This window comes from Ursus maritimus, unplaced genomic scaffold (genome assembly GCF_017311325.1).
Source record: "Ursus maritimus isolate PB19 unplaced genomic scaffold, ASM1731132v1 scaffold_20, whole genome shotgun sequence".
Taxonomy (NCBI): Eukaryota; Metazoa; Chordata; class Mammalia; order Carnivora; family Ursidae; genus Ursus; species Ursus maritimus.
The window spans coordinates 35,784,558-35,811,113 of record NW_024424453.1 but is presented as its reverse complement, the minus strand read 5'-3'; the positions used below and the strand labels follow the sequence as shown (position 1 = coordinate 35,811,113).

The following is a 26,556-nucleotide window of genomic DNA, read 5'->3' as shown; positions in this document are numbered from 1 at the left end:
ATCAATACCAGGCAAATAATTTTTAAGAATGTACTAACGAAACTATAAAAGTGTATTTTAGGTTACATAATACCATTTATGTATGTTCACTGTTCCATGCCAAAAAAGAGAAAAACCAGTACTTGCTTTTTATACCACTTTATTCCAACCTGAGCACCTCAATATAAAACTAAACACTGGTGAACTGTTTTCCTTACTAATTCTGAATTACTGTAAATGTACAAGTTCTGCTAGCAGTTCAACACTTAAATAGATTAAATCATCTCTGACACATGGTAGATTTCATATAATGAAAATACCTAAAACAATTAGTGCAATATACTGATCAAAATAAAATGAACTTTGGAAAACAATGCTGCAAGATTATTACTAACATACTGCAATACTTATGTTACAAATTACTGGTACATTGTTTATTATGGTTCTAGCATGTAGGAACAATTGAAGCCCCTTCCTTTCAAAGGGAGAGAAAAGGAAAAATTAGCTGTTTTAGTAACTGTACATTTTGTATACCTTTAAGCAACTCTTAAATATTACAGGAAAGTAATAAACATATATGGAGACTACAGTGCAGTACCCTATTTACAGTACAGCTGAAGACTGAATTTAAAATAATCAAGTTTGAATGTACATAATTGTTAGTGCATTGACTATATTATGTCCGAAGGGAACAAAAGCTCCCTCCCTTCCCCCAAACAACAAAACCTATGTAATGGTCAGCAGTGATTAAACAGAAATCACAGACACCTGGTTTGTTTCATTTCTGTTGAAGAGCTCACATGTTTGAAGGGAACACAATCCATTAAGATGCATTTATCAGTTTTCATATTCCTAAAACAAGATAAGGTTACATTTGACTTGTTTTACCCCACTAAAAATACCAGAACTGGCTATAATTTAGATGCCACTAATGTTCGTGTTTTCCCCCTGAAGATGTGGGACTGTTTTCTTGTGGTTAATTTGTTAAAATGTGGAATGTACATTTTAAATATGCATACTAAGAGAAATTACCTGTTGCCTGAATACTGTAGCTAAGCGTAAGTATCTTTAGAACCTCCTTCTAAAAAAAGAATGTTTTTGAAAAGCCCAAATTAATAAGTTCCAAATCTTTTACTTAGCAGTGGCCAGTTAACTGTGGGTTTACATCATCCTTTGTCTCTATCCCTGATGATGAGAAACAATTCCCTAACCGTCCAAGGAAACAAGCGTACACACACAGCTCTCATTTCCCCCCTTCTACTTCTGAAACATTAGTCAGAGGGTCACATGCATGTTATTAAAAATTAAGTTCAAAACACTTAAAATAATTCTGTATTAGAAACTTGACTCTATCATAAGTCTCTTCTTTTTGGAAGTCATACTGGGCCGGTTAAATGCTCCAATTTCACTGTCATTAACATTTAGGAAGCAGAAGAATATTCCAGCAAGTTCAGACTGGAGGTTTAGTTACTACAACACTGACTCCTGGTTGGCTGCGTGGGTTCAGTAAGGTCTACTCCTCTTCCTCTGGCAGAATTTGCTCCTGGATTCTGTGGTTCATTCTTTGGCAACTTTTTAGCTGAGAGATAAATTATCAAAATAAACACAATCAGAATATTCATATTAGAATTATTTTCATCTGCTTACAATCTTTTTTTTTTTTTCCATCTGGGTTAACCCGAAGTATCACATAGCTACATGCTCATTCTTTTGAAATGTTTATTGAGTAGCTACTAGATAATACCAAATACTATTCATTGGTCAGTCCTTAGTGAGGTTAGTGGGTTGAGGGAAGGGTAAGATGAGGAACAATTACAGACACACAATTAAAACTTAAGTTGACTACAGCAATATTTAATTCTTTATATACATTCAGTTGGTAATACTAGAATAGTACTTTATTTCATAATCATTAATACCTCTATTGTTTAAAGAAAATCTAAGTTAATAAAGATGATGGTCAGCCAATGTTTATGAAGAATCTTAGCTTCTATCAACATCTCTTGGGGAGAGACTACTATGACTGAATTCTAGCCTTACCTTAGCCTTGGCTCAGGTTACACAAAGGCTGAACATGCTCTACTTCAATATCTAAATGCCTAGTCGCATTCTGGATCTTTTATCCTTTATTTGTTGTAATATTCCACATGAACATTAATCATCTTAAGAATCCATGGAAATTTGGGAAGAAAAGCCTTCACCTTGGGCTATTTCTCTAGAAATGGCACTAGGGATGGTAGGGTAAATGGTAATAAAATGGCAAATTCCCAGTGAAATGTATTTTCAAACAAAGGCTTGTAGGGACAAAGAGTAGGCTACCATTTATAAATTTTATTTAACTAATATTAAGTTAGATTTTGAACTGAGAGATCATTCCTCCCTTTACCATACTTTTCAATGAGCTTTCTGTAATCAGATCGGAGTGAAATTAGGAGGCTGAAGGAAATAGAGTAGAATGAGAAACTTTTAAGCTTCTATTGGTAAACTTTTACTGTGAGAAGATAAACTAAAATACCACTTAAGAGGTCTCAGAAGTAGTCTTCTGTCTCATATTTTATTAAATATAACCAAAGTAAAGCTGATACTATTTGTTTGGTATATGGATAATTGGAGCTTACAAATTTGCCCCTGAATTAGGATTTTAAGAGGCTAAAAATCCCAGATCAAGTTAATGAAGATGTACAATGAAAGCCACGCAAGCAGAACTTTATCAAATTGAAAGCAGATGATAAATTTATTGTAGACTTTCTCCGACTAAATAACTGTACTCCCTACAGGAAGTCATCAAGAGTGGAAATAATGAGTGCACTGTGTGATCTAAGTTACTAATCTGGTAAACGAAATAGAAAGGCCACAATTCAATTTAATGGTTGGTATTTCTTTCAAGGAAAGAAACATTGTAATTTCAGAAAAATAACCGAAAGTTCTGATATGCAGGCTACTTTCTGACTGAAAAAATATACTATTAGCACATCGGAATAGAAGGTACAAATTAAATAAAGTCCAACCGGGGGTGCCTGGCTGGCTCAAACAATACAGCATGTGACTCTCGAACTTGGGGTCGTGAGTTCAAGCCCCACATTGGGTGCAGATTACTTAAAAAACAAAAAAATTATAAAACAAGCAAGCAGGCCCATCTGGTGGTGTCTTAATACCATCAGAAAATTTTAAAGTTCAGCCTAATTTGATGGACCTATTTCCTTGATTTCTGTTACTAGCTTTTCAGATGTGATTCTAGGTGTAATCTTGTGTTCTATTTATAAAAAGAGCATATTGTCATACAATCCTTCACTAGTATTTCCCTAATGAACTTAAAGCCTGAACTTTTCAGTAAAATATTTTACTGTGTAACAGGCAAGTTTTTTCCTAACAAGCCTACATGAGCTACCATTAAGCTCTCTCACCTAGTGAAATATATTCTGACAGTATTTGTAGCAATTTTCTTTAGTCTCTGAACAGCTGTTAAATGGTTAATTTGTATGATTTCAATAAAAGGAATATTTTTTATTTGGGGATAAGTTTGTGTGCATCCCAGTTAATAATCACTGCCATATAATAAAAATGTTTTGGAATGAGGAGAGTGCTTGGTGCACGAATAGTGCACAGACAGTAAAACACAAGAGCCACCAAAGTAGACAATTCTCACAGAATCTGCACCTTAAAATTACTGGAAGGAGGTTAGGGTCAATGGGAATACTTTTATTTTTGTTATAGGAAACAGGAAGCTTCCTTATTAGTACTCCCAACTTCATTACTTATAATCAACATGGAATTGCAATCATTATTAGTTAAAATTATCTTGAAGAAAAGGTAAGAGCACTACGCAGGTCAAATGACCAGAGGTAACATAAACCATGTTTGTTTTGCTTTCCCTCGTTCTCTCTGTGCCTCAATGATTTGAAACTTTCTCCATTATAATATTTGCGTTAAAATAATTAGTATACTTATGTAACATGTACGTTTGTGTTATAATTGTCAATAATCAATAATTTCAAAAGAATGTGAGAAACAAAAATATTGCTGCAAGTAGAGATGAAGATAGTTACTGATCAGTGAGAAAGATATCCCTTTATGCCCATATGTTGTATTGATGATTCTGCTCTGAGCTTATCTTTCTTTTTTATAAGAAGTATAATCTAATAGAAAAACGTATTTATCCAAATTTCTCATTGACATCTTTAGAAAAATCTATCTGCTTGCACTGTAAGTCCAGGCTTTCAACTCACCTAGAATAAACTTAACTAAACTGAAAAGTATTACAACTTTATAGGTAATAGTCTTTCAAATTTAACATTATTACTAACAAAGTTAATTCTTGGTGGAAAGGATCTAGAATAGTAGTAGACTTAAAAAAAAAAGAAAAAAAGAATGGCTACTTTTAAAAATACTTCTCAAGATTATTTAAAAAAAAAAAATCAAGAGTTTTTAAAGATTTTATTTATTTATTTGCCAGAGAGAGAAAAGAGAGAGGGAGAGTACAAGCAGGGAGAGTGGCAGGCAGAGGGAGAAGCAGGCTCCCCGCTGAGCAAGGAGCCCGATGAGGGACTCGATCCCAGACCCTGGGATCATGACCTGAGCTGAAGGCAGACACTGGACTGACAGAGCCACCCAGGTGTCCCAGTTGAGATCTTTTAAAAAGAAGACAGTCAAATCAAGTATGCCGCAGTCTAACTTGTTTTGCCTATATCTACTGCTTGAAAAAAACCTTACCTATTGCCATGAATATTTCATTTACATTCATTGATGTTTTAGCTGATGTCTCCATGAATAATAAACTGTTGTCATCTGCATAGGACTGTGCTTCCTGTTTAAAGAAAAAAAAAGATATATATTCTTTGCACATACTATACCTGACTTATTTTTGTTATAGAATAAGAGGCTTCCTTATTACTACTCCAATTTGATAACCTATAATCAGCAACTATGTAATAAAGCAACTGTTACTAATTAAAGGTAAGAGAGGTAAGAGAACTCCTATAGGATACCTTTTCAAATTTCTTTTTGCCTTAACTTCTTGCACTAGGCCATTCTGATTCTTCTGGTCTCACATTAAATTTGATTTCAAATGGTAAGTTTCAGAGGGTGGAAAATTATCCTATTCTAAATATAAAATTCTCTTCGATCTCTATGGCAAATTTAATTTAATTTATGCTTATCATTTGCAATGAAATTAAAGGGAATCCAAGTATCTAATACTGGCTTCAACCATTAAATGGCTAGCTATATTTTAATTTTGAATATGTCATAAATCATTCCTTTAAAAATTATATTACTACTCTACATTTTTGTCATGCTTTACAGTTTACATGTATTACTGCCTTGATTCTTGCAGTTATTGTGAAGAGCAACCAATTATCTTTCCCATTTAATGAAAAAAAAATGAGGTTCCTTTGTCATGTGAGAAGGCCACATTTGACTATAACTTAACCACTCTATCTCCCCCTCTATGCGGGGGAGGTAACCATCTTAGAAAAAGAATAGATATTATACCTTACATGACTGCAACCAGAATTAAATAAAATCAAAGGTGCAACATGCTCAGTTTACTACCTACTGGTGCCAAGAAATATTAGTTCCCTTTCTCAGTCCATGTATTCCATCAACAGCCATCATCAAAGACAATTATCCCATCACTTATATTATATATATAGAATGACCACAACAAAATTCTGAGAGAGAAGCTGAAGAGGAAGAGAAAAAGGAAAGTTTAAAAATGTCTACCTAGAGACATTTGTTTTTAAGTGATTGTACTTTATCTTGCAGCAGGGTACATTCTTAATTAGCTATATTAAATAACATATAAAGTGGATTTTTTGAGCCTTTATTTTTGAAGGCTCTTTTTTTTGTTGGTTTAAGATTTTTTATTTATTCATTTTGAGAGAGACAGCAAGAGCACAAGCAGGGGAGAGGGGCAGAGGGAGAGAGAGAGGCAGGATCCCCGCAGAGCAGGTAGCCCAATGCTACCTATCCTAGGACCCTGAGATCATGACCTGAGCCAGAGGCAGACACTCAAGTGACTGAGCTACCCAGGCGCCTCTTTGAAGGTCCTTTTAACAACCACATAGGTGTAAGTTGTACGTGTACATATGGGTATGTTTATGTGTACTGATATGAATATTGGCAGGTAAATAAAAAAGGTTAGGAAGGATGCTAAAGTATGTGTGGGGGTGGAGGGATTAGGGTAAGAGGCAATCGCCTTTTGCTTTATATACGTCTGCACTATTTGTCAACAATTAATTCTTTTGTAATTGTTTAGGTCAACAAAATTTTTTTATTTAAGAGAGGTGGGGAGGAGCAGATGGATAGAATCTCAAGCAGGCTCCATGCCCAGTTCAGAGCCCCATGAAGGGCTTGATCTCATGACCCTGAGATCATGACCTGAGCCAAAATCGAGTTGGATGCTTAACCAACTGAGCCACTCAGGAACCCCGGTCAACAAAATCTTTGGATCAATTTATACTACAATATGTAAAGACATTTAAAAATTCAGATTTATCGTGAGAAGCGTTATATCTACATTTGCTTAAAAATTGTTTTCTATTACTTGCATGGTTTTAAAATTATTAACTGTAATTGAAGTGTGGATACAGAAGAAAAATTTATAATACATATATGTGCCTTCAAACATACCTGGAAATCGACAGCTCTTTTATTTGCAAGGTCAGCCTTGTTTCCTGATAAAGCTATTACAATGTTAGGACTGGCTTGCCTCTGAAGTTCTTTAACCCAGTTTTTGGCTCTGGCAAAGGACTCCTGGGAAACAAAGAAACAGCTATTTGGCACATGTTCAAAAAATGGTTAGGGAGCGTCTTTGTAAGACAAGGCCTTAAAGACTCTTCAATGTGACTCTTGGAAAGAAATTCTTAGGACTACTGTATTATTTGAGACACTTTAATCTTTTTTTTTTTTAATCAGCTCTTCTAACTCATAAAAGCTTTGGCAGAAATTTCATGACTGGCTATCAAAAAAAATGGTTTTAAAAAATCTTGAATCAAAATTCTGAATACCAAAAATGTATGTTCAAATTATTTTCATTGTAGAATACATTTCTACTTACCTCATTTGTGATATCATATACAACTATGGCTGCTTGTGCTCCTCTGTAGTACATTGGTGCTAGGCTATGGTATCGTTCTTGACCAGCTGTATCCCATATTTCAAACTTTACTGTTGTGTCATCAAGACACACAGTTTGGGTTAGAAAAGCAGCTGAAAGAAGAAAATGTCTGCAATAAGTTTATCATTTCTACCCTAGTATTTTCATTATATAGAAGACACCTAGAAACATGACATATTACATATGCACATTTAATAGTGGCTTTAGATACTTGCAAGATCTTGATACACACAGATGTTTAATGTAAGACCTTCACAGTAAAATCACAAATTCAAAGATTTTTCCACATTTGTAAAAAGTTTATTGTAATAGTAATTTTAATAAACATTTCTTAAATTGTTTTACACACTGTAAATTAAAAATAATTAAGAACAATTTAAGAAATATATATATGGATATTCTTGAAAAACTGCAAGGGGGGTGGGGGACACACAGAGAAAGGACTGGCTGGCATACCTATAGTTATCATCTACATTGTCAACACAATGCCCCCTGCTCCATTCTCCTGGTATTTCATTAGCATACTCTGGGGACTTAGTCCCAGGCCTACAACACTAAATATTTTTTGATATTTTCCCTTCTTATAATTGTTATGATCTTAATCTAGACTTTGTGTGTTAAATACACATTCAATATTAACTCCTAGCTGTTTCAATCCTTGTATAGATTTTTTGCATTTGTGCTTTTTCATCAGTTCTTTTCTCGGATTTTAACAAGTATCATTTTTTTTTTTTTTAAAGTAATCTCTACACCAAACATGGGGCTTGAACTCACAAACCCAAGATTAAGGGTCACAAGCTCTACCGACTGAGCCAGCCGGGCACCCCAAGATAGTATATTTTATAGTGATATTTTTGCTTTTAGGGTTAAGAACCTGCTGTTCATTCTTGCAAATTATGGTATCAATTATTTTCTGAACTGCTTATTGAGAACAGTATGAAGTAAAATGTCCACTATGATCCTCTTAGTTCTAAGAACAAACATCACAACACTGCAATGGGTATTTACAAAAAATGAAAAGCCATCAATTTACAAAAAATTGGTTATAATCAAGTGACTTGAACTTTAAAATATCAACTGTTAGAATAAGTTTCTAAGTGTTGCTACCCGCACTAAAATAAAGGTATTTGGGAACAAGACCTACATTTTTAGCAGCATGCTGACACCTTAGTTCTTTTCCTTCATTAACTTTGGTAGTTAAGTGCTGCTCTATCATTCGTCATGTTAGTATGCTCCTCCCTTTCACTTTTACCTCAAGGTGTGATATTCAACTCCTTCTCCCAAACTGACAAGGAATTAGTTATAAAAATTTTCTAAAAACCCATCCTTTCATGTAAGAGAATTATGATCCATTTCTTTAAATTGTAGTTATCTAGTGATGACAATTTTTCACAAGTGATTCACTAGTTAATATCAAATTTGCTGAATAAGTAATGAGGTATTCTTTTACATTAAATATAACATTTATTTTTCAAGGTATTTTTATTACCACGGTTGCTGGCTTTACATTAGCAACTATAACTTCAGTTTTGCAAACATCTCAATTGGAAATGTCTTTATTTTAAGCAGATTCTAATTAATAGTTTTGTGCATTCTCAGAAGAGGCTAGTCATAATTATATTCTGATTCATCAACCTTTTTAACATACAAAGTTAGCAGAAATATCCATTTTCTTAAATCCTGTATTTATGGTAAAGAATACCAAAAAAGGACTATGTCACTTTTTCAGTCATGAAAGGTTCTCTGGCAGAATAAAAAAAATATTCTTAAGCATTTGAAATTAAGCCTCTAAAACAGTGTTTTTTCATAAAATGGAAAGAAGGAAAAAAATGGATCACAAAATATAAGCCATTTCTCAAGTACAGTTTGATGTAACTTAAAAAAAGAAAAAAACTGGACTACAATTTGCATTCAGACTTTGTTTTCTATGGTAGTAAAAACATTCATTTACACGTACATAAATCAACCCTAGGTTCACAAACGTAACTACTAGTTATGCTGCCTTGAAGGAAATATAATCTGATTCTCAAACAAGAAAGATATCACAAAAGGCTACCAGTCTTTACAAATGTACAAAAATGACAAATAAAATACAGGCAAAGAAATTTCAACAAATACATTAAAAGAACAACAGCCATGACCAAGTAGATTCAGAAACACAAAGCTATCACACCAGCAGGCTAAAAAAGAAAAATCATGTATTTAAATAAATTACAAAAGGGCATCTGAGGCATTATCCATTCCTAATATACATGTAGGATTCTTCCTTAAAGTTTATCAAGTGTCCATTCTATCTGTAGGCCTGAAATCAGCATTTTGCTTAATAGTAAAGTTCTTAAGCAGGCTCTCTAAATCTAGAAACCAAGTAAGATTGTCCACCACCACCATTATCTTTTATTATTTCAAATATCCTTATAATAAGATAGATTTTTGGAAAGAGATATTATTTGTAAAAGACTGACAAGAAAATCCAAAGATATCAGCTAAAAAAGTGCAAATGAGTTCTTTAAACTGACTAGAACAGATTAAAGTCAACAACAGCCTTACAACACACTGGCAATAACCAGGCTTTCAGTGTTACTCTGGGGAAGAGAATGAATCCCAATCATGTTAACAAAGAACAAGAACAATCAATTCACTCAACTCTTAGAAACCATCCTTCATCATACCCTATTTTATAGCTCCCACCTCTGTGCAATGAACATTTTCACACTTTTTATAATCACTGATTTATATAATCTTTTTCTTCTAGACTGGGAGTTTCTTGAGAAATTACTGTTGGCTATTCTTCTTCATACGCAACATCTAATAAAAATCCCAGGTCATATAAAATATTTAAAACATCCACTAAATGAAGTTCATAAAAGATATGTGGCACTATTTTGGGGGGTATCTTAGATAACATTTGAATAGACAAACAGTTCCCAAATGGGAAAAAAAAATTGACATTTCGAAAGGCCTCTACTCAAGTCATTATATAACTAACACAATCTCAAACAACATACCATCAAGATCTTTTCAAACTTGGTAATACCATACTTTTGTTCACATGGTATGATAAAAAGAGCATAATGTTGGAGGAAGAGAAAAAGGACCAGTATTTAGAGGCCCGGGGGAAGGGTCTCAGGGTACATCAAAACCACATTAAAACAATTAACAGTGTTGTATGGCCACAAGAACAGAAGTATTGTCTGTTACGGGATAATCCAGTATTATTATAGACATTATATACTGCAAGATCACCATGATTCCTTAAAGTTCTCAAATTTTCAAATACTTCCCCCATAAAACCCAGTGAAGTACAGCTGACATCTTCAAATCCTTAATGCTTCTAAAATTACATTGCTAGTCGTTCATAAGGTTATAAAAATAAATTCTGACACTCAAAATATAAACTACTACATCAATACTGTAGCAACATTAACCACCACAAACTTACCTGAATCTGCACAACCACTTTAATTTATCCATAACGTCTATTTTCTGGCTAAGAACCATCACTTTCTTAGACCTCTTCATTTTCTCTTCACTTCAGCACCAGCACTAGCGGTTGGTTTTCTTTTCGGGCCCATATTTCACAAAGAAACAGCTTTTATCACTTCGAGAGTTACTGCGTACGCGACGACAAGTAGAGAAAAACAAAGCTGCGTTGAGATGCGGGTGCTGGCCTGTCTAATAGGCTCCCTCTTTGACCTACATGATCAGTTCCTATTGGTAAGGCTGGCAAGCAAGCAACATTTCAGTCTCAGCAAAACTACAAATTAGTGAATCATACACCTTGCAGTCAGCTGAGAATAGCTGAAACTGTAAATGCTACATCTGCAAATACCAAAAGCCTATAACAGGTAAGACCTTCATAAATAAGTAAGGAAGAGACACTGCAATATACTGGACCAGGGAAAAAATATCCAAATCAATAGCATTAACCAAAGGTTAATACCTAAGGAAAAAAAAAGTTTAATGTTAACAACTAAAATGATTCTACAAGAATTAAATAGAAGGGCATAAAAGAGAAAAACCAAGGAACCAATACCACACACCCCAACCCTCAACTTCTTTTCAAATTTGATAAAAAAGAATTACCTTATTAGAATCGACCAAAAATCCTATGAGACTATCAGTCTGATTACATAAAAATTTGAGACTTTGTTTGCAAACATGGATTATCATCCCAAACACAGGGGTGAAGATATTTTAGAAAAATTTCTACAGTGGATACTAAGAGATTAAATTTTAATATGTAGATAGCTCACATAAATCTTAAGAAAAACTCCAAAAGCATCAAGGATAAATGTGTAAAGAAAATTTGCAGAAGGAATAGAACATAAAAAGTCAACATCATTAGTAATAAAGAAAATCATCCTTATAGCAAAAAGTTGAAAAGAATGAAGGCTGTTTTACCTCCTAACCTAGCAAAAAAAAAAAAAAAAAAAAAGGAAAAAAACCTTAAAAAGTGTGGCACAAACTCACATATTGGTGATGACACTGTATAACTGTTTGAAAATAATTCTGCCAACACGTAGCAAAACTGCTACATCTAGTATCTCATGCAATCTCCAAAAGATGGTATGGGGAGCAGGAAAGAAGCAAGAAACCTTCATGCTCAGAGAATTTTTGTATTTAACAATTAGAAACAACCTAAATGTAGGGGCGCCTAGGTGGCGCAGTCGTTAAGCATCTGCCTTCGGCTCAGGGCGTGATCCCAGCGTTCTGGGATCGAGCCCCACATCAGGCTCCTCCATTGGGAGCCTGCTTCTTCCTCTCCCACTCCCCCTGCTTGTGTTCCCTCTCTCGCTGGCTGTCTCTGTCAAATAAATAAATAAAATCTTTAAGATAAAAAAAAAAAAAGAAAGAAACAACCTAAATGTATAAAGGAAAAGGTACTGGTGGCTCGGTAGGTATTAAGTAGCAATTAAATAAAAAAATGGTTGTAAAATGACCTGTTTAATTGCCAAAAAGTAAAAAAAAAAATACACAAATTCCTGGTAGAGATACGGTACATCTATGTAAAACCATGACCAGAAAAGCATAGAAGAAACTAAAAAGCAGTAGTGTTCTCATAGTAGGATCATGATTGAATGTTCTCCCTTATATAAAACTTCAAGAAGCAGTGGATTTGTGGCCTTTTAAAACTGAAAGGTAAGAATATAATTGCCAGAGAAGAGAAGGGTCTTGGCTCAGATTCTCAGAAGAAGATCATTAAATCCAAGTTAGATTGTTTGGAAGTGATTTACAGGAGAAGCAAAGCTTTTAAGAGGTAAGGAATTTAATAACTGAGCTCAACAGATCTGGATCATACTTCAAGGTGAATATCCAATAAGCAGGAACTGACCAAGTAGCATCAAGAACCAGGTACCAAAATTATCAGGATAGAAACTGGCTTTGGGAAATGAATCAACAGCAGTAATCTAATATAATGGATTTTCTCATATGAGCACTGACTTCAGATAAAACTGTACACAGAAAAGAAAATATGGATAGTCTAGAGCTGACAGATTTTTATTTCCCATTAAAATCATACGGCAGCAAAAGCCATGAATTCAGGACAGAGTTACATTTCAATTAATGTGAAAGAGATTAGGCAAAGAGGAAAGCATACACAGTGACTAAGCCCCAAAAGAAAATACTCCAAAAGCAAATTCATCTTACGAGATGATCTATAAATACTAATTGCATAGGATTCATTCTTAAAATTATCAATGAGCATCTGATAAGAGACTGATATCCAGAATATATAAATCCTACAACTCAGGAACATGAAAAACCCAAACAACCCAATTAAAAAATGGGCAAAGAAATTTAATGGACATTTGTCCAAAGAAGATACACAAATGAGCAAGAAACAAAGATGCTTAGTATCACTAATAGGTAGGAAAATGAAAATACCACAATGAAATACCACTTCACACCCATTAGGACAGCTATTAACAAAACAACAGAAATCAAGAGTTGGTAAGGATATGGAGAAATTAGAAACTTTGTGCACTGATGGAAATATAAAATGGTATACTGCTATGGAAAATGGTACAGAGATTCTTGAAAAATACTAAACAGAATCACCAGATGACGCAGCAATTCCACTTCTGAGTATGCACCCAAAAGAATGTTCAGAGCAGCACTACAATAGCCAGGAGGTGGAAGAAACCTAAGGATCCACAATGAAGTGTATCAATGAAAGATAAGCAAAATGTGGTATTATACATGTGATAGAACATTATTCTGCCTTAAAAAGGAAATTCTGGCACATTAGAATATGGTTGAACCTTGATGACATGGCTAAGTGAAATAAGCCAATCACAAAAAAGATAAATTCTGTATAATTTCCCTTAGAGGAGATTCCTAGAGCAGTGAAATTCATAGATGGAAAGTAGAATGCTATTTGCTATGGGCAGAGGTGGGGAAGAATGGTTAAGTTATTGTATAATAAGTAGAGTTTCAGTTGGGGAAGATGAAAAAGTTCTGAAGACAGAAAGTGCTGATGGCTGAACAAGGTTAACGTACTTAATGCCACAGAACTGTACACTTAAAAGATGTTTAAACTGTAAATTTTATATTATGCATATTTTACAACAGAAATCACTTAGCAACATCTAAAGGTAACTGTTGTGAAGTGAACTGCAATCTTGGAAAATATTAAAGGACACCTGACTATCCTAAGGGAATCCACTAACCAGGACATACACCAGTCACAGGTCACCTGCTGAAATTATACTAGTATTTCTAATACTAAACTAATCCACATTCTTTTAAAATTAGTCTTAAGAGTTTGAGTTTAGTTAGAATTAAGTTTGTGCCCCAAACCTGAACACCCTAGAATGAACTGATAAAACCAGGATTTGAAACTTAAGGCTAAGAACCTGTGCCTGTCCCACCAAGGGCCCAAACTTTTAAAAATCTTTACTCAATAGACTGGATTTATATAACAAGGATGCATCAAATAATAAACTGGAAGCAGAATGAACACATTAAAAAGAGGAAAGGTGAAGAGAAGGGAGAAAGGGGAGAGGCTGTTAGAAGTTATTAACTAGTATCAGACAAATGCTCTGATACTAAACAGAACAGAACAGAGAAACAGAGACAGAAAGAACAGAAACAGAGAAAAAGTTAATGAAATTAACTTAGCTTTAAGGGATAGGTGTCTATGAAAGACATTTTATCTGTGGACAATAGATATTATATTAAATAGTTTAAATAGTACTTTATTAAATTCCCATAACATGCAAGGAAAAGACGACTTCTGGTTTCTGATTCTGCATGTATGGAGCTTAGAAGTCACCACCCTACCCTAACACACAAAAAGATGAACAAACTGAAAAATCAACAACTCTTAGATCTGTAAGAAAAGTGAAGTCACAGGGCAATCTACTGCTTCCAAAATTGGACAGAAAGGCAGACACAGTAAGGACGTATCTCAGAGCAGAAGGCTGAGGAAACCAGCTCAGGCAGAAAAACCTGAGCTGTAATTGACAAATTTCTGGAAATTAGGTACAGACAAGTCAGTTAAAAACTCTAGAGGAGTGGTGCCTGGGTGGCTCAGTCGTTAAGCATCTGCCTTCGGCTCAGGGCCTGATCCCAGAACCCTGGGATCGAGCCCCACATCAGGCTCCTCTGCTGGGAGCCTGCTTCTTCCTCTCCCACTCCCCCTGCCTGTGTTCCCTCTCTCGCTGGATGTCTCTCTCTCTGTCAAGTAAATAAAATCTTAAAACAAACCCCAAAAAACCCCAAAAACTCTAGAGAAAGCAAAAATAAAAATTCAGACTATATCAAACTAAAAAGCTTTTGTACTGCAAAGGAAATCATGAACAAAATCAAAAGGCAACCTACTGAATGGAAGAAAATATTTACAAATGATATATCCAATGAGGAGTTAATATCCATAATACATGAAGAACTACAACTCAACATCCAAACAATCTGATTAAAAAATGGACAGAGGACCTAAATATGTTTTTTCAAAGATGACATACAGATGGCTAATGGACACATGAAAAGATGCTCGACATCACTAATCATCAAGGAAATGCAATTCAAAACCACAATGAGGTATCACTTCACACTAGTCAGAATGGCTAGTTAAGAAATAAGAAACAACAAGTGTGACAAGGATGTGGGGAAAGGGCAACCCTAGTGCACTGTTGGTGGGAACGTAAACTAGTACAGACACTATGGAAAACACAAAACATCAAAAAAATTTTTAATATTAAAAATAGTAATACACGATCCAGTAATCCCACCTCTGGGTATTTACCTAAAGAAAATGAAAATGCTTATTCAAAAAGGGGAAAGCGGAAAGCCCCTCCCCACTTAGTGATATATCTTCTCAACTGGGTTCAAGAACCTAGCACTTACTGCTTCTTAGACAGAACCTCCCAGATCTTTAAAGCATTACGGGCCTTGAAAATGACTCTTTAATGCTTGGCAATGAACCTATCCACTAAGTCAGCTTAAAAGTGCTAATATCTGAGAATTTTACAACATAGAAATGGAAAATGACAAGTTAAGGACGGGAGAAGAGGGTGCCTGGGTGGCTCAGTAGATTAAGTGTCTGCCTTTCACTCAGGTCATGATCTCAGGGTCCTCGGATCAAGCCCCAAGTCAGGCTCCCCGCTCAGCTGGAGGCCTGCTTCTCCCCCTCCCTCTGCCTGCTGCTCCCCCTGCTTGTGCTCCCTCTCCCTCTGTCAAATAAATAAAATCTTAAAAAAAAAAAAAGAGAGAGAGAGAGAGAGATAAGGGAGAAGAGACAAGGAACCCAGAGTAACAGTTACAGGAAACCTGTAATCCTAGAATATAATTACTTAAGCCAAGCAATGCCTGAAGAAACTGGAAGTATTTCCAAGGAAGGAAAAAAGTGATGAAAACACTGGAATCCTTTTGGTCCCACCATCATTTGATAAAATTACTTTTGGTTCAGTAACCACATCTAGAAATTGATCTTACAGAATTAAGTCCAGATTGGAAGAAAATTCCAAAAAAATATCCACTATTAGATGATTACCTAAAACAGCAAACAAAAATGCAAACATTATATGTCCAACAATAACAGTACAGTTCAAGAATGTGAGATTACCAGTTACTAAAATAAATAAGAATACAACAGAGATATTAAGAAATTACCATTCATAAATGAAACAGAATATAATAGCATGACTATTACAAATGAATTCACAATATATCATGAAGTTATAGCTAACAGAGAAAGGAAACACAATGGACTCTAAAAATATAAGATTCTTGATCTCGCTCAAAATATGGGAAAAAGTACAATAAAAAATTCAGAATGGCAAAATCTACAAGTCCCTTGAGATAGGAAAGTAGAGTAACAGGCATTCTGTACACTGTTGTTGAAGGGCTGTCTGGAAAATTTTACCAGAATTACAAATGTATGTAACCTTTGACAAAGGCAATCAACTTCTAGAAATTTACACAACAGAAATACTTGGGATATATGAGAAGTGACTATGAATGACTTACTGCACTACTGTTAGCAGCCAAAAATATAAAATAATGTGCAAATTCAAAACTAAAGAACAGATTTAAATATACATTGATATGATCCATGCAGTGAAATACTGCTACAGCCAAGAAAAATGAAGATGCCCTTCCTAAAATGATATGGATAGATCTTTGGCAGACTGTTTTCCAAGATGGCTTCAACAAGATTTCCTATACCACATTCTTCTTACATGACACTGACACTCCTTTTAGTCTGTGAGCCTGTGAGTAGAACATAATTGATGCTAACTACATGACTTCTTGGGCTAGGTCATGAAAGGTCACCCAGCTTCACCTGGTACTTTTTGGGACACTCATTCTTGAACCCAGCCATCATGCTGTGAGGAAACCCAAGCCAGGTGGCAAGGACCACATGTAGGTGTTCTGGCTGAGGCCCCAACCAATAGCCAGCAGCAGTTGAGATGGTTCTAACCCCAGCACTGACAGCAATCCATGAGACATCAGAAAACCACCTACAAAGCTCACTCAACTCCCAGAACCATGAGAGGATAAAATGGTATTGCTCTAAATCAGGAAGTTTTGTGGTCATTTGTTTCTGGGCAATAAATAACCAGAACAGTATTAAAGTAAAAAATATAGTGGCCCAGATGTTTCAAATTCCACAGGGGAGAGAATATATAGATTTAAATTAACAGTAACCTCCCAAGGATAGATAACAAAGTTACACTGCCTCTGGAGAAAAGAACTGACTGGGGAATGAGAATATAGCAGGGAGAGTTTTCAGTGTAGTATCATATAGCCATGGTAAGGTCCATATGACACTTGTAAAAATGCTAAGGAATGCTAAAAGTGCCCAATCATTATATAGTGACTTGAGTCCCATATCAACAGATTATCCCCTTCTGAGTACAAAAGCACCTGTTATCTTCAACGATGGGAACCAGGAATAACTGGTTCCTCATCCTGCTTCTCCTCTTCTACATCTATATTACCTTGAAAAGAGGGTGAATGCTGTTCACTAACACTTACTTCAAATATTCTGTTCTATAAAAGTAGTAAAACACGAAGCATAATTCCTTATTTCCAAAATCCAATATGCGGCTTCAGCAGCACTAACTCTTATCTTGAGGAATTTAATAATTTGTTTGTTAGAGTTCATATTTATATCAACATAGCCAATGATCAAAGTCCCAAAACCTCTGGAATTACTCCTATTGCTTTTCTCACTCTTATACATTCTTTTTCTTTTCCACCAAGAGGCTTGTAACAAAAAGCTCTTTATGATGACTCCAAATTATGTTATTCTATGATAAATTCAGCATACACCACAAAATTGCATACAAGTAACATCAGATTTATTATGGTGTTAAGACACAAAAGGAGAAAAGAAACATTTTTCAACAACAAAACTTCCTGTATTTTTATCAAGTCAGAATTCTTATACTATTAAAAGCAAATTTTTAAAAAGCTTCCCATTCCACCACACCCAATCATCATCCAAAACAAATATCGTTTATGGGTCTCTGGTGTCTACAAAAGGTCAATTATCCACAAACCTTGAATGTTCAGAAAATAGTCAACAAAAGAAAGGTAGCAAAAATAGACTGAATGCAGCCAAAATAGATGTCATAAAGTCCAAGCATCAAAGCTTATGAAAACTTAGATTTTTTTCAGTATGTAACTGAGAATATACTTGCTTTATATAAATGTGTATGTCCTCTTTTGGGATATATATAATAAATAGAACAGGAAGATCAACTGGAAATTTAGGCTTAATTTAAATAGTGGTACATAATACCATTTTTCATACCTTATGTGTACTCAACCTATTTCCCATCCTAAACCATAAGGTCATCTTTGACTTCAAGTACTTAGCACAGTGTTAGGAGCTTGGTAAATTTGTTGAGTAAATGAATTTTAAAGAAGTTTCATAATCTTACTTCCCAGAATGTGACAGAATAAAAGCAGCAAATTAGTCAATCAATAGAGGCTGTTCACTACAGTTAGAGCTAACTGGCAAAAATCATTCTACCAAACAGCTCTGAACACTTCAGCAGCACTAGAGGGCAATCAATGAACTAAGACAGGACAAAAACTGATGTCCAAAAATCCCAAATTATGAAATAAATTTTAAGAGATAAGGATTAAATTGTATTGATTGCATTGTTTAATGTGAAGGAGAGTACACAGTTTAAAGGAAAGTTAGCTCTAGAAGAATCCTTATTTAATTCAATTCTCTCTTTTTACAAACAGGGCTCACATAAGTGTTCAAAGGGTGCCAGGATTAGAAACAAGCTTACAGACTCCTAATTGACAGCAATATTTAAGTAGTCACATGTAACATTTTAAACTAGGATACTGGAGAATAACTGATGTTTAGACTATTAAAGATTCATTTTTTTAGGGCATAACTGGTACAAACTGATTTAAACTAGGATACTGGAGAATAACTGATGTTTAGACTATTAAAAATTCATTTTTTTAGGGCATAACTGGTACAAACTGATATAAAGTTGCAAATCTCTACCAACTTCTTGGAGTTATACAACCTATCTCAAATACTGACTGAAAACACACTTTCTAGAAGGAAACAATATTATGCATAATAATATTCTTCCACTTGAAACCAATGATTAACTTCCACAAATTTTAATTCTCACTTGCATTAGAAAGAACAATGAACATTTCAAGCACCATTTTCCTCATCAATCAAAAACCATATGCTAATGGCCTGTCTCTACGTCTTCTGTTCTTTCTGAAAAGTATTTTTAATTGAGGGGAGACTGTGTGGCTTAGTCAGTTAAAATGTCCAACTCTTGATTTCCGCTCAGGTCATGATTTCAGGGTTGTGAGATAAAGTCTCATTTGGTGGTCCATGCTTAAGATTAAGATTCTCTCCCTCTCCCTCTGCACCACCCCGTTGCTTGCACGTGCTCTCTTTAAAAAAAAAAAAAAAAGCACTTTTAATTGAGAGCAATGTGCAGATGAAAAAACATAAAGGCAATAAATGCACAGATTACCATTACAGATCTTCCTTGATTTATGATGGGGTTATTCCCAATAAACCCATCGTCAAGTTGAAAACATGGTAAAAGTCAGAAATACACCTAACCTATCTTAGTTTAAATGTGCTTAGAACACTTATGTTAATCTACAGTTGGGCAAAATTATCTAACACAAAGACTATTTTATAATAAAGTGTTGAATATCTTATGTAATTTTTTGAGTATTGTACTAAATATGAAAAATGAAATGGTTGTTATCGGTACAGAAAGGATGTGTTTCAGTTATTTACCTTGTGATCACGTGGCTGACTGGGAGCTAGGACTCAGCGCTACTGTGAAGCATCACAAGAGTATTGTATTGAATATTGCCAGCCTGGGAGAAAATCAAAATTCGAAGTATAGTTTCTACTGTCTGAATTGCTTTCAGTACAGTTTACACACACTGTAAACTGGAGATCATCTATATACAGACTGGTCTTTCTGAAGGCAAACAAGTGAAGGGCAACAGTAGAAAGCTTACTACTACGGGAAGAATATGACTTACTCAGATTCAAATTTTCTGGCTGGCTTTTCTTTCTCAGTTTAGGAAGCAAGTTTAATATCCGAATACATGTAGTATTCTATTTAACAGTGTAATTTCTCCCTCTGAAAAAATTTCCACAAATAACTTAGTTCATGTGGGTGGCATGCATTTAATGTAATATACATGACTAACCATTTTTGTGAAAACCAATAAATGGAGGGGGAAAATTAGTAAGAATTTATCATGTAGAATTTTAAGAAACTTAGTTGCAAATGCTCATACTATCTACTTGAATGAATCTGCAAAAACTTCATTTCTGGAAGGCTTAAATTTAGTGTAATCATTTGCTTATAAGGTTTTTAAAATCTTGGGTTAAGCATCTGCCTTCGGCTCAGGTCATGATTCCAGGGTCCTGGGATGAGTCCCACACTGGGCTCCTTGCTCAGCAGGGAGCCTGCTTCTCCCTCTGCCTGCTGTTCTCCCTGCTTCTGCTTGCGTGCTCTCTCTCTGACAAATAAATAAATAAAACCTTTAAAAAAATATTATTTGTTCCTATAATTTTTAATGAGGTTTATCTTCCATTAAAGAAAATCTAAACAAAGTTTAACACTGTCAAATCCTAAATCAAACGCCATGCACTAGATGGAACAGCAATGATTCCAAAATAAATGCTATGTTGTGACAATACAACAGTGACAAAAATGACTCAGCAAAAAGTAATGGTGGTAATGGTAGCGGTAGTAGCTAATATTTAATAAGCGTTTTACTCTGTGCTAGGCACTGTAGCCAAGAAATTCATTATGTACTTTCATTTAATCCTCACCAAAAACTTTTCAAGTTAGGTACCAATATTTCCATTTCCATAAGAGGAAAATAAAGCTGAGTATGAGTTGCCTAAGATCATGCAGCTGGTATGTGCTATGTGCTGGAACTACAATTTAAAAAAGCACTTGTTTTCCTAATTAACTTAGGGTATAATCAGTACTTGATTACTTGTGACACTAAGGGGGAACAGCATTGGTACAAAAAACTAAAAACTACAGATACTCTAAGTCCCTTAGCAAAGACAAGGCAGAGCAACCTAGATGGGACAGAGAAGGGGCCATATTCACTTAAAGGGCCTAAGAGGTTAACAGATTTGTGGGAAGGGGTTTCCATACAGATACAAATAATAACTGAAGTAACCAGGAGAAAATACTTGTACTCTTCAAACTGGAGCAGTTGGATAAACAACATATTTTTAGAAATCTTACCCAAACTACAGTTATAAAAAAAGCAAAGCAATTATTCCAAGAACCTCAGTGTAAAAGTAATATTGACTGCTCAGAAAACAAAAAGCAATGGTTCTCAAACTTCAGCATGCACCAGAATCACCTGGAAGACTTGTTAAAATTTAAGATTAATGCTTCTACTTCAGTGTTTTGATTCAATATAGGACATAGAAATTTCCATTTTTAACAAATTCCCAGGTAATGCAGATGCTCCTGGAATAGGGAACACTCTGAGAACCACTGCTCTAAACCAAAGCTGAAAAGTTACAGTACCTGCAAGAAGAACGCTATTAATGTTCTCATGTATAGTTCTATAACCTAAACCATATGTCTGACATTCCTCTAGTGATCAGTGCATACAAAATTAAACTGTGGTAAAAAACATTTATCTCTCGAAAGAAAAAAAGAGTTGAATGACTGCATCTTATTTCATTGCATATTCTAATGTTGCTGACTTACACTGAGGATCTACTTGTTTATAAATACACTCAAATGTGTTTAAAAACAAATATTGTTGTTTTTTTTTCTTTGACAAAAGTAACTCACTTGAAATCTTTAAAGTCTCTAACTACTCAAGGTGTTAAGTGAAAGATGGCCAGCCCTATCCAACAAATATTTACTGAGGCAATACTAAGCCTCCAGATGAGAGAGCAGGAAGGAAGACAACCGTCTGAGCCTTAATATTCCTTGCTAACCTTCTGGGCTTGTCTTAATAAGAACATAAATGTCACGCAGACTTTAAGAACATAAAAGTCATGCACACTCTAAACCCCTACAAATACACAACTCCCCAAAGTGCTAAACACACCACCTAACTACCTAACCTCATTTTGAGTGTTATAGGGTCAAGGGGCAATTGTATAGGATATTGTGAGACAACATGGATTCTTAAATCAAGCTATCATGTTTAGGAAGAAACACACAAACTACCCTGATATCTCGATGAATGTAAGGTTCTAGAATACACAAATTCAAAAGTACAGCATATGATTCCCACATTAAAACACAATCAGATGAAAATTTTAGTTGAGCTCTTCAGACCATAATGAATGTTACTAGATATAAACAATAAAAAAGCAGATAAAATGCAAAACATTTGGCCAGGTTCATTTGTTAGATAAGTCTTACCACACATCAGCCAAAACAAAATTACCTGTTACTTACAAGTTACGGACCTATGGTGTTCATCATTAAATAGCTCAAACCTTGAAATCCTTAAATGCTTAAACAGAATACTACTATAGTTTCTAAGGGTGAAGAGCTGTTAGCAAAGAGCATAAAAGAAGAGCACTCACTATAAAAATATTAAATCACTGTCTTATACCTTAACCTTGCACCTTGTTTTATGTCAATAATGTCTCAAAACAAAACCAAAAACCAGTGCTCACAGATGTAATTATAATGGCACTAACATACCTCCTAAAGATATTACTATGCAGTCAAGGTAGTTAGAAAGTGTCCAACAACCACTGACACAAAAATTGGATATAAATTCCTTTTAAAATTGGTTTTAAAAGCAACATTTGATCTGTACAAGTAGAAAATATTAAGGAAGCTTTAGATGTAGGAACAAAAAACTTGAAAAATTCATTACATTGTATTAAATAGAAATGGAGATTTTATATATATGCATACACACATATCAGAAAATGTCTATTTATGACTTATTGATACAGGGTTAAATTTTTCTTGTAAATGTCCTGCTTGAAATGTCATTAGGAAAAAACACATTTTGATGATCATAGTATCAAACAACAACAACAACAACAAAAAACCTTTGAAGATTCTAGTCTTAGGCCTCTGAGGCTCCTGCAGTTTCCAGGAATTAAGTTCTTTACTATAGTACTTCAGTGTTTTTGTTATTTTAGTATGTACTGTGAAAAGGGGGAGGGTGGCATATATCAAGTCTATCTGGCCCACATGTTTAGAGCCCCAAATGCATATGTACTTTGGGAAGTGCTGCCAGTGACAACCACTTGAGAAGTGATATTACCTTGAGGTAATATTTCATTACTAAACCAGATATATATGTGTATGTATATATATACATAAAAATGTATTAACGAAGAAACCATAAAGAATGTATAATATATTGTTCATTAGATTTCTAACTCAAAAGCTCCATACCGTTGACTACATTTTTGATGCTCATTATAAAAACATAGAACACTAGGGGTGCCTGGGTGGCTCAGTCAGTTAGCAGCCAACTCAATTTCAGCTCAGGTCATGATCTCTGGGTCCTGGGACTAAGCCCTGTGACGGTCTCCATACTCAGAGGGGAGTCTGCTTGAGGATTCTCTCCTCCCTCTGCCCCTATCCAACCCACCACCATGTGCACACTCTCAATAAATAAATACTAAAAAAAACACAAAAAAACAAAACAAAACAAAAAACACTAAACAGTATAACACTGTGTAACTTGATAGATATACAAACAAAAGTGGTTGACAATCACCACTATACTTCTGAGTCTATTCAAGTGGAAATACCACCTATGTAGTGTATTTCCCGTATGCCAGGAAAACCCAGGAGGTAGTATAGTTCTACAAACTATTTTACTGGAAGGGTCTGAACTATGAATAAGATTCTCAAGTGTACTTGAGAACATACATTAAATGCTGGATGTAAAGTTACACTTTTAAAAGACAGATGTGAAGTTGCTACATGTCAGTGAGCATGTCTTATGCATTTCAAAAGTTTGACCTTTTATATGTATGAGGTTAAAATATACCTATATATACCTTTAAAAATATAGTACTGTTTAATTACACACCCCTTGCAAAATATTGTGATCTTAAAGCTGTGTTTCCTCTGGTATTACCCAATTTGAAAGCTTCGCTTGACAGATGAAATTGAGGCCCTGAAGAAAAGGCTGTTTTGCCCCACCGCTATACAGCTGTTAACTTCTTTGATTAAATTCAATTATAGGGGCGCCTGGGTGGCACAGCGGTTAAGCGTCTGCCTTAGGCTCAGGGCGTGATCCTGGCATTATGGGATCGAGCCCCACATCAGGCTCCTCTGCTGGGAGCCTGCTTCTTCCTCTCCCACTCCCCCTGCTTGTGTTCCCGCTCTCGCGGGCTGTCTCTATCTCTGTCAAATAAATAAATAAAATCTTAAAAAAAAAAAAAAAAGAAAGAAATGTCAGTACTAATATTTAAAAAAAATAATTCAATTATAAAATTTCCTGTCTTCTATCCACAACACTGCACTATTAGTTGTCACCTGTGTCCTGCCTCTTACCTTCCCCTCATTTCAGTTCTACCACAACCATTGTATTCAGTCCTTACTCTACCTCTTAACCCCTCTTTGATCTTTCTCTCCAGGTCCCATTTCCCTTTTTTGTCCCTCTTTGTTGATCACTGACTTTTTCTCTTCCCTCACCCTAGGAACATTCTTAAACAAGTTTAATAAAATTAAATTAATTTTACTAATCAGTGCAATTTACAAATAGGTTAACTTTTATTATTTTACTATTTCCATTACTCATTCTAAAGCCAATATAATTTAGCACAAACATGTATTAATTTGGAGAAGCCTCCAATCATTATCAAGGAACAGATATCAGATCAAATCTAAATACTTGGGACATTGACTCTGTTCATGCTTGCATCTGTATTCCAGCTTTTACACAACCGTCTTGGGGATAACCAGGAAATCAAAATGTAGGAAGAAACTATCTAAACAAAAATCAAGTTAAGTTTTAAAGCTTGAAGTCTGCTGAACAGTTTTCTTCACTGTGAGACCTATTTAGGTATTCATCATCAAACAACTGGAACTGCAAAATTTTTGCCAACGTATAATTCAATTAAATGAAGGGAAAAAAAGAAAATCTCACCCCCTATGGTACTCTCTTGAAATTCATGAAATTGGCCCTTCACAAAACGAAGCACTAGGCTTGATTTGCCAACAGCAGACTCTCCCAGAAGTACTAGTTTGAACTGGCATATTTTATTTCCAGTATTGGGCCCGTTGGGTCTTGTTGCTCCTCGATTAGCCATGTCCAAATTTGAAAGAAGTCCCTAATTTCAGTCTCTTAAATGAACTTCCAGGATGCAAGGTGTTAATTTTTTTCTTTCTGGATGTAGAGACACCTGTAAAGAAAAGTAATTAAATACACAAATCAGTAAATTAATCTAATGCTAATCACTTCAGTAAATTTTGCTTGCAACATTATCCATATGTTAATTGTAACATCTACATGACATTGAATGCCATTTAGTTAAATTCACTACCTTTGTAATAATATAAAGGTATGAGACTTAAGCCTAAAATCCTGTTGTAATTTTCAGAGTTTTAAAAAAAATTTAAAGCTAATCTTTATTAAAGACTTAACTTTGTGCCAAGTAGTTAAGTACTTAACATAGTCACTCAATAATCCTATAGATACCACAATCCTTAAAAATGAGGAAACAGGCACAGAGAGGTTAAGTAACTCGATTGAGGTCACACAGTTACTGTGACAGAACCGTGACAGAGCCACAACAGAGCTGCATTTCAAACCTAGTCAACCTGAGAGGTGACTCAAGAGTTTAGATTCTGGAGTCAGACTAGTTGGATTAAAAGTTCATAAATGGAAAGTTCTTACAAAAGATCCTAGAACACAGTAAGAGCTCAATAAATGTTGGCTATTATTTTGTGAAGGCCCCTGTTAAATTTTACATTTTTTTGTTTAACTAATGGTAATTTTGGAGCAACAAGTATTTTAAGGCTCTCAGGTTTGTCTAGTGGCTAAAAGACTTAAAATTGTTTCCTCATGTACTCAAGTACATTATACATGGAAGTGTTAACAGTGGTTCTCTATGTGGTAAGCTTATTACTGTCTTATTTACTTACACGTTTCTGTAGTTTTGGGCTAATAATTAAATATGTCACTATTTTCAATTTAACACATCTAGAAAAACCTAGCCTAAATGGCAACTTCTCTTATCATCTAATGCTAATTTTCAATCTCAAAGGAATAAGGGAACATTTAAAGGACTCTTCTAATCTACTCACAAATCACAACGGTTTTCTCCATTTTTATCTAAAATTTGATCATGTGCTCATTAAACCTGATGACTGCCTCTTTAAAACCACTGTTATATTTCATTTAGGTACCTCATACAAGAAATTTGCCTTCCCCATGAAATGAGTTTATGTAAGAATCCCTTTGGACAATGAATTCATTAATAAATATCCATGAGACCTTACACTGGAGACAATAAAATC

The 26,556-nt window shown here is 34.8% G+C and overlaps 1 protein-coding gene across 1 annotated transcript in view; it reads right to left on the bottom strand.

The window, feature by feature from the left end:
* Nucleotides 1-122: 122 nt before the first annotated feature.
* Nucleotides 123-26,556, bottom strand: part of RAB5A (RAB5A, member RAS oncogene family) — a 28,662-nt gene continuing 2,228 nt past the window's right edge. Inside the window, exons 2-6 of the mRNA XM_040636858.1 lie at nucleotides 25,184-25,439; nucleotides 7,037-7,188; nucleotides 6,610-6,732; nucleotides 4,690-4,783; nucleotides 123-1,558 (exon numbers count right to left, since the gene is read on the bottom strand). Coding sequence (XP_040492792.1) covers nucleotides 1,443-1,558; nucleotides 4,690-4,783; nucleotides 6,610-6,732; nucleotides 7,037-7,188; nucleotides 25,184-25,346 — 648 coding nt within the window. The 5' untranslated portion in view covers nucleotides 25,347-25,439 and the 3' untranslated portion in view covers nucleotides 123-1,442. The remainder of the gene's footprint in view (nucleotides 1,559-4,689; nucleotides 4,784-6,609; nucleotides 6,733-7,036; nucleotides 7,189-25,183; nucleotides 25,440-26,556) is intronic.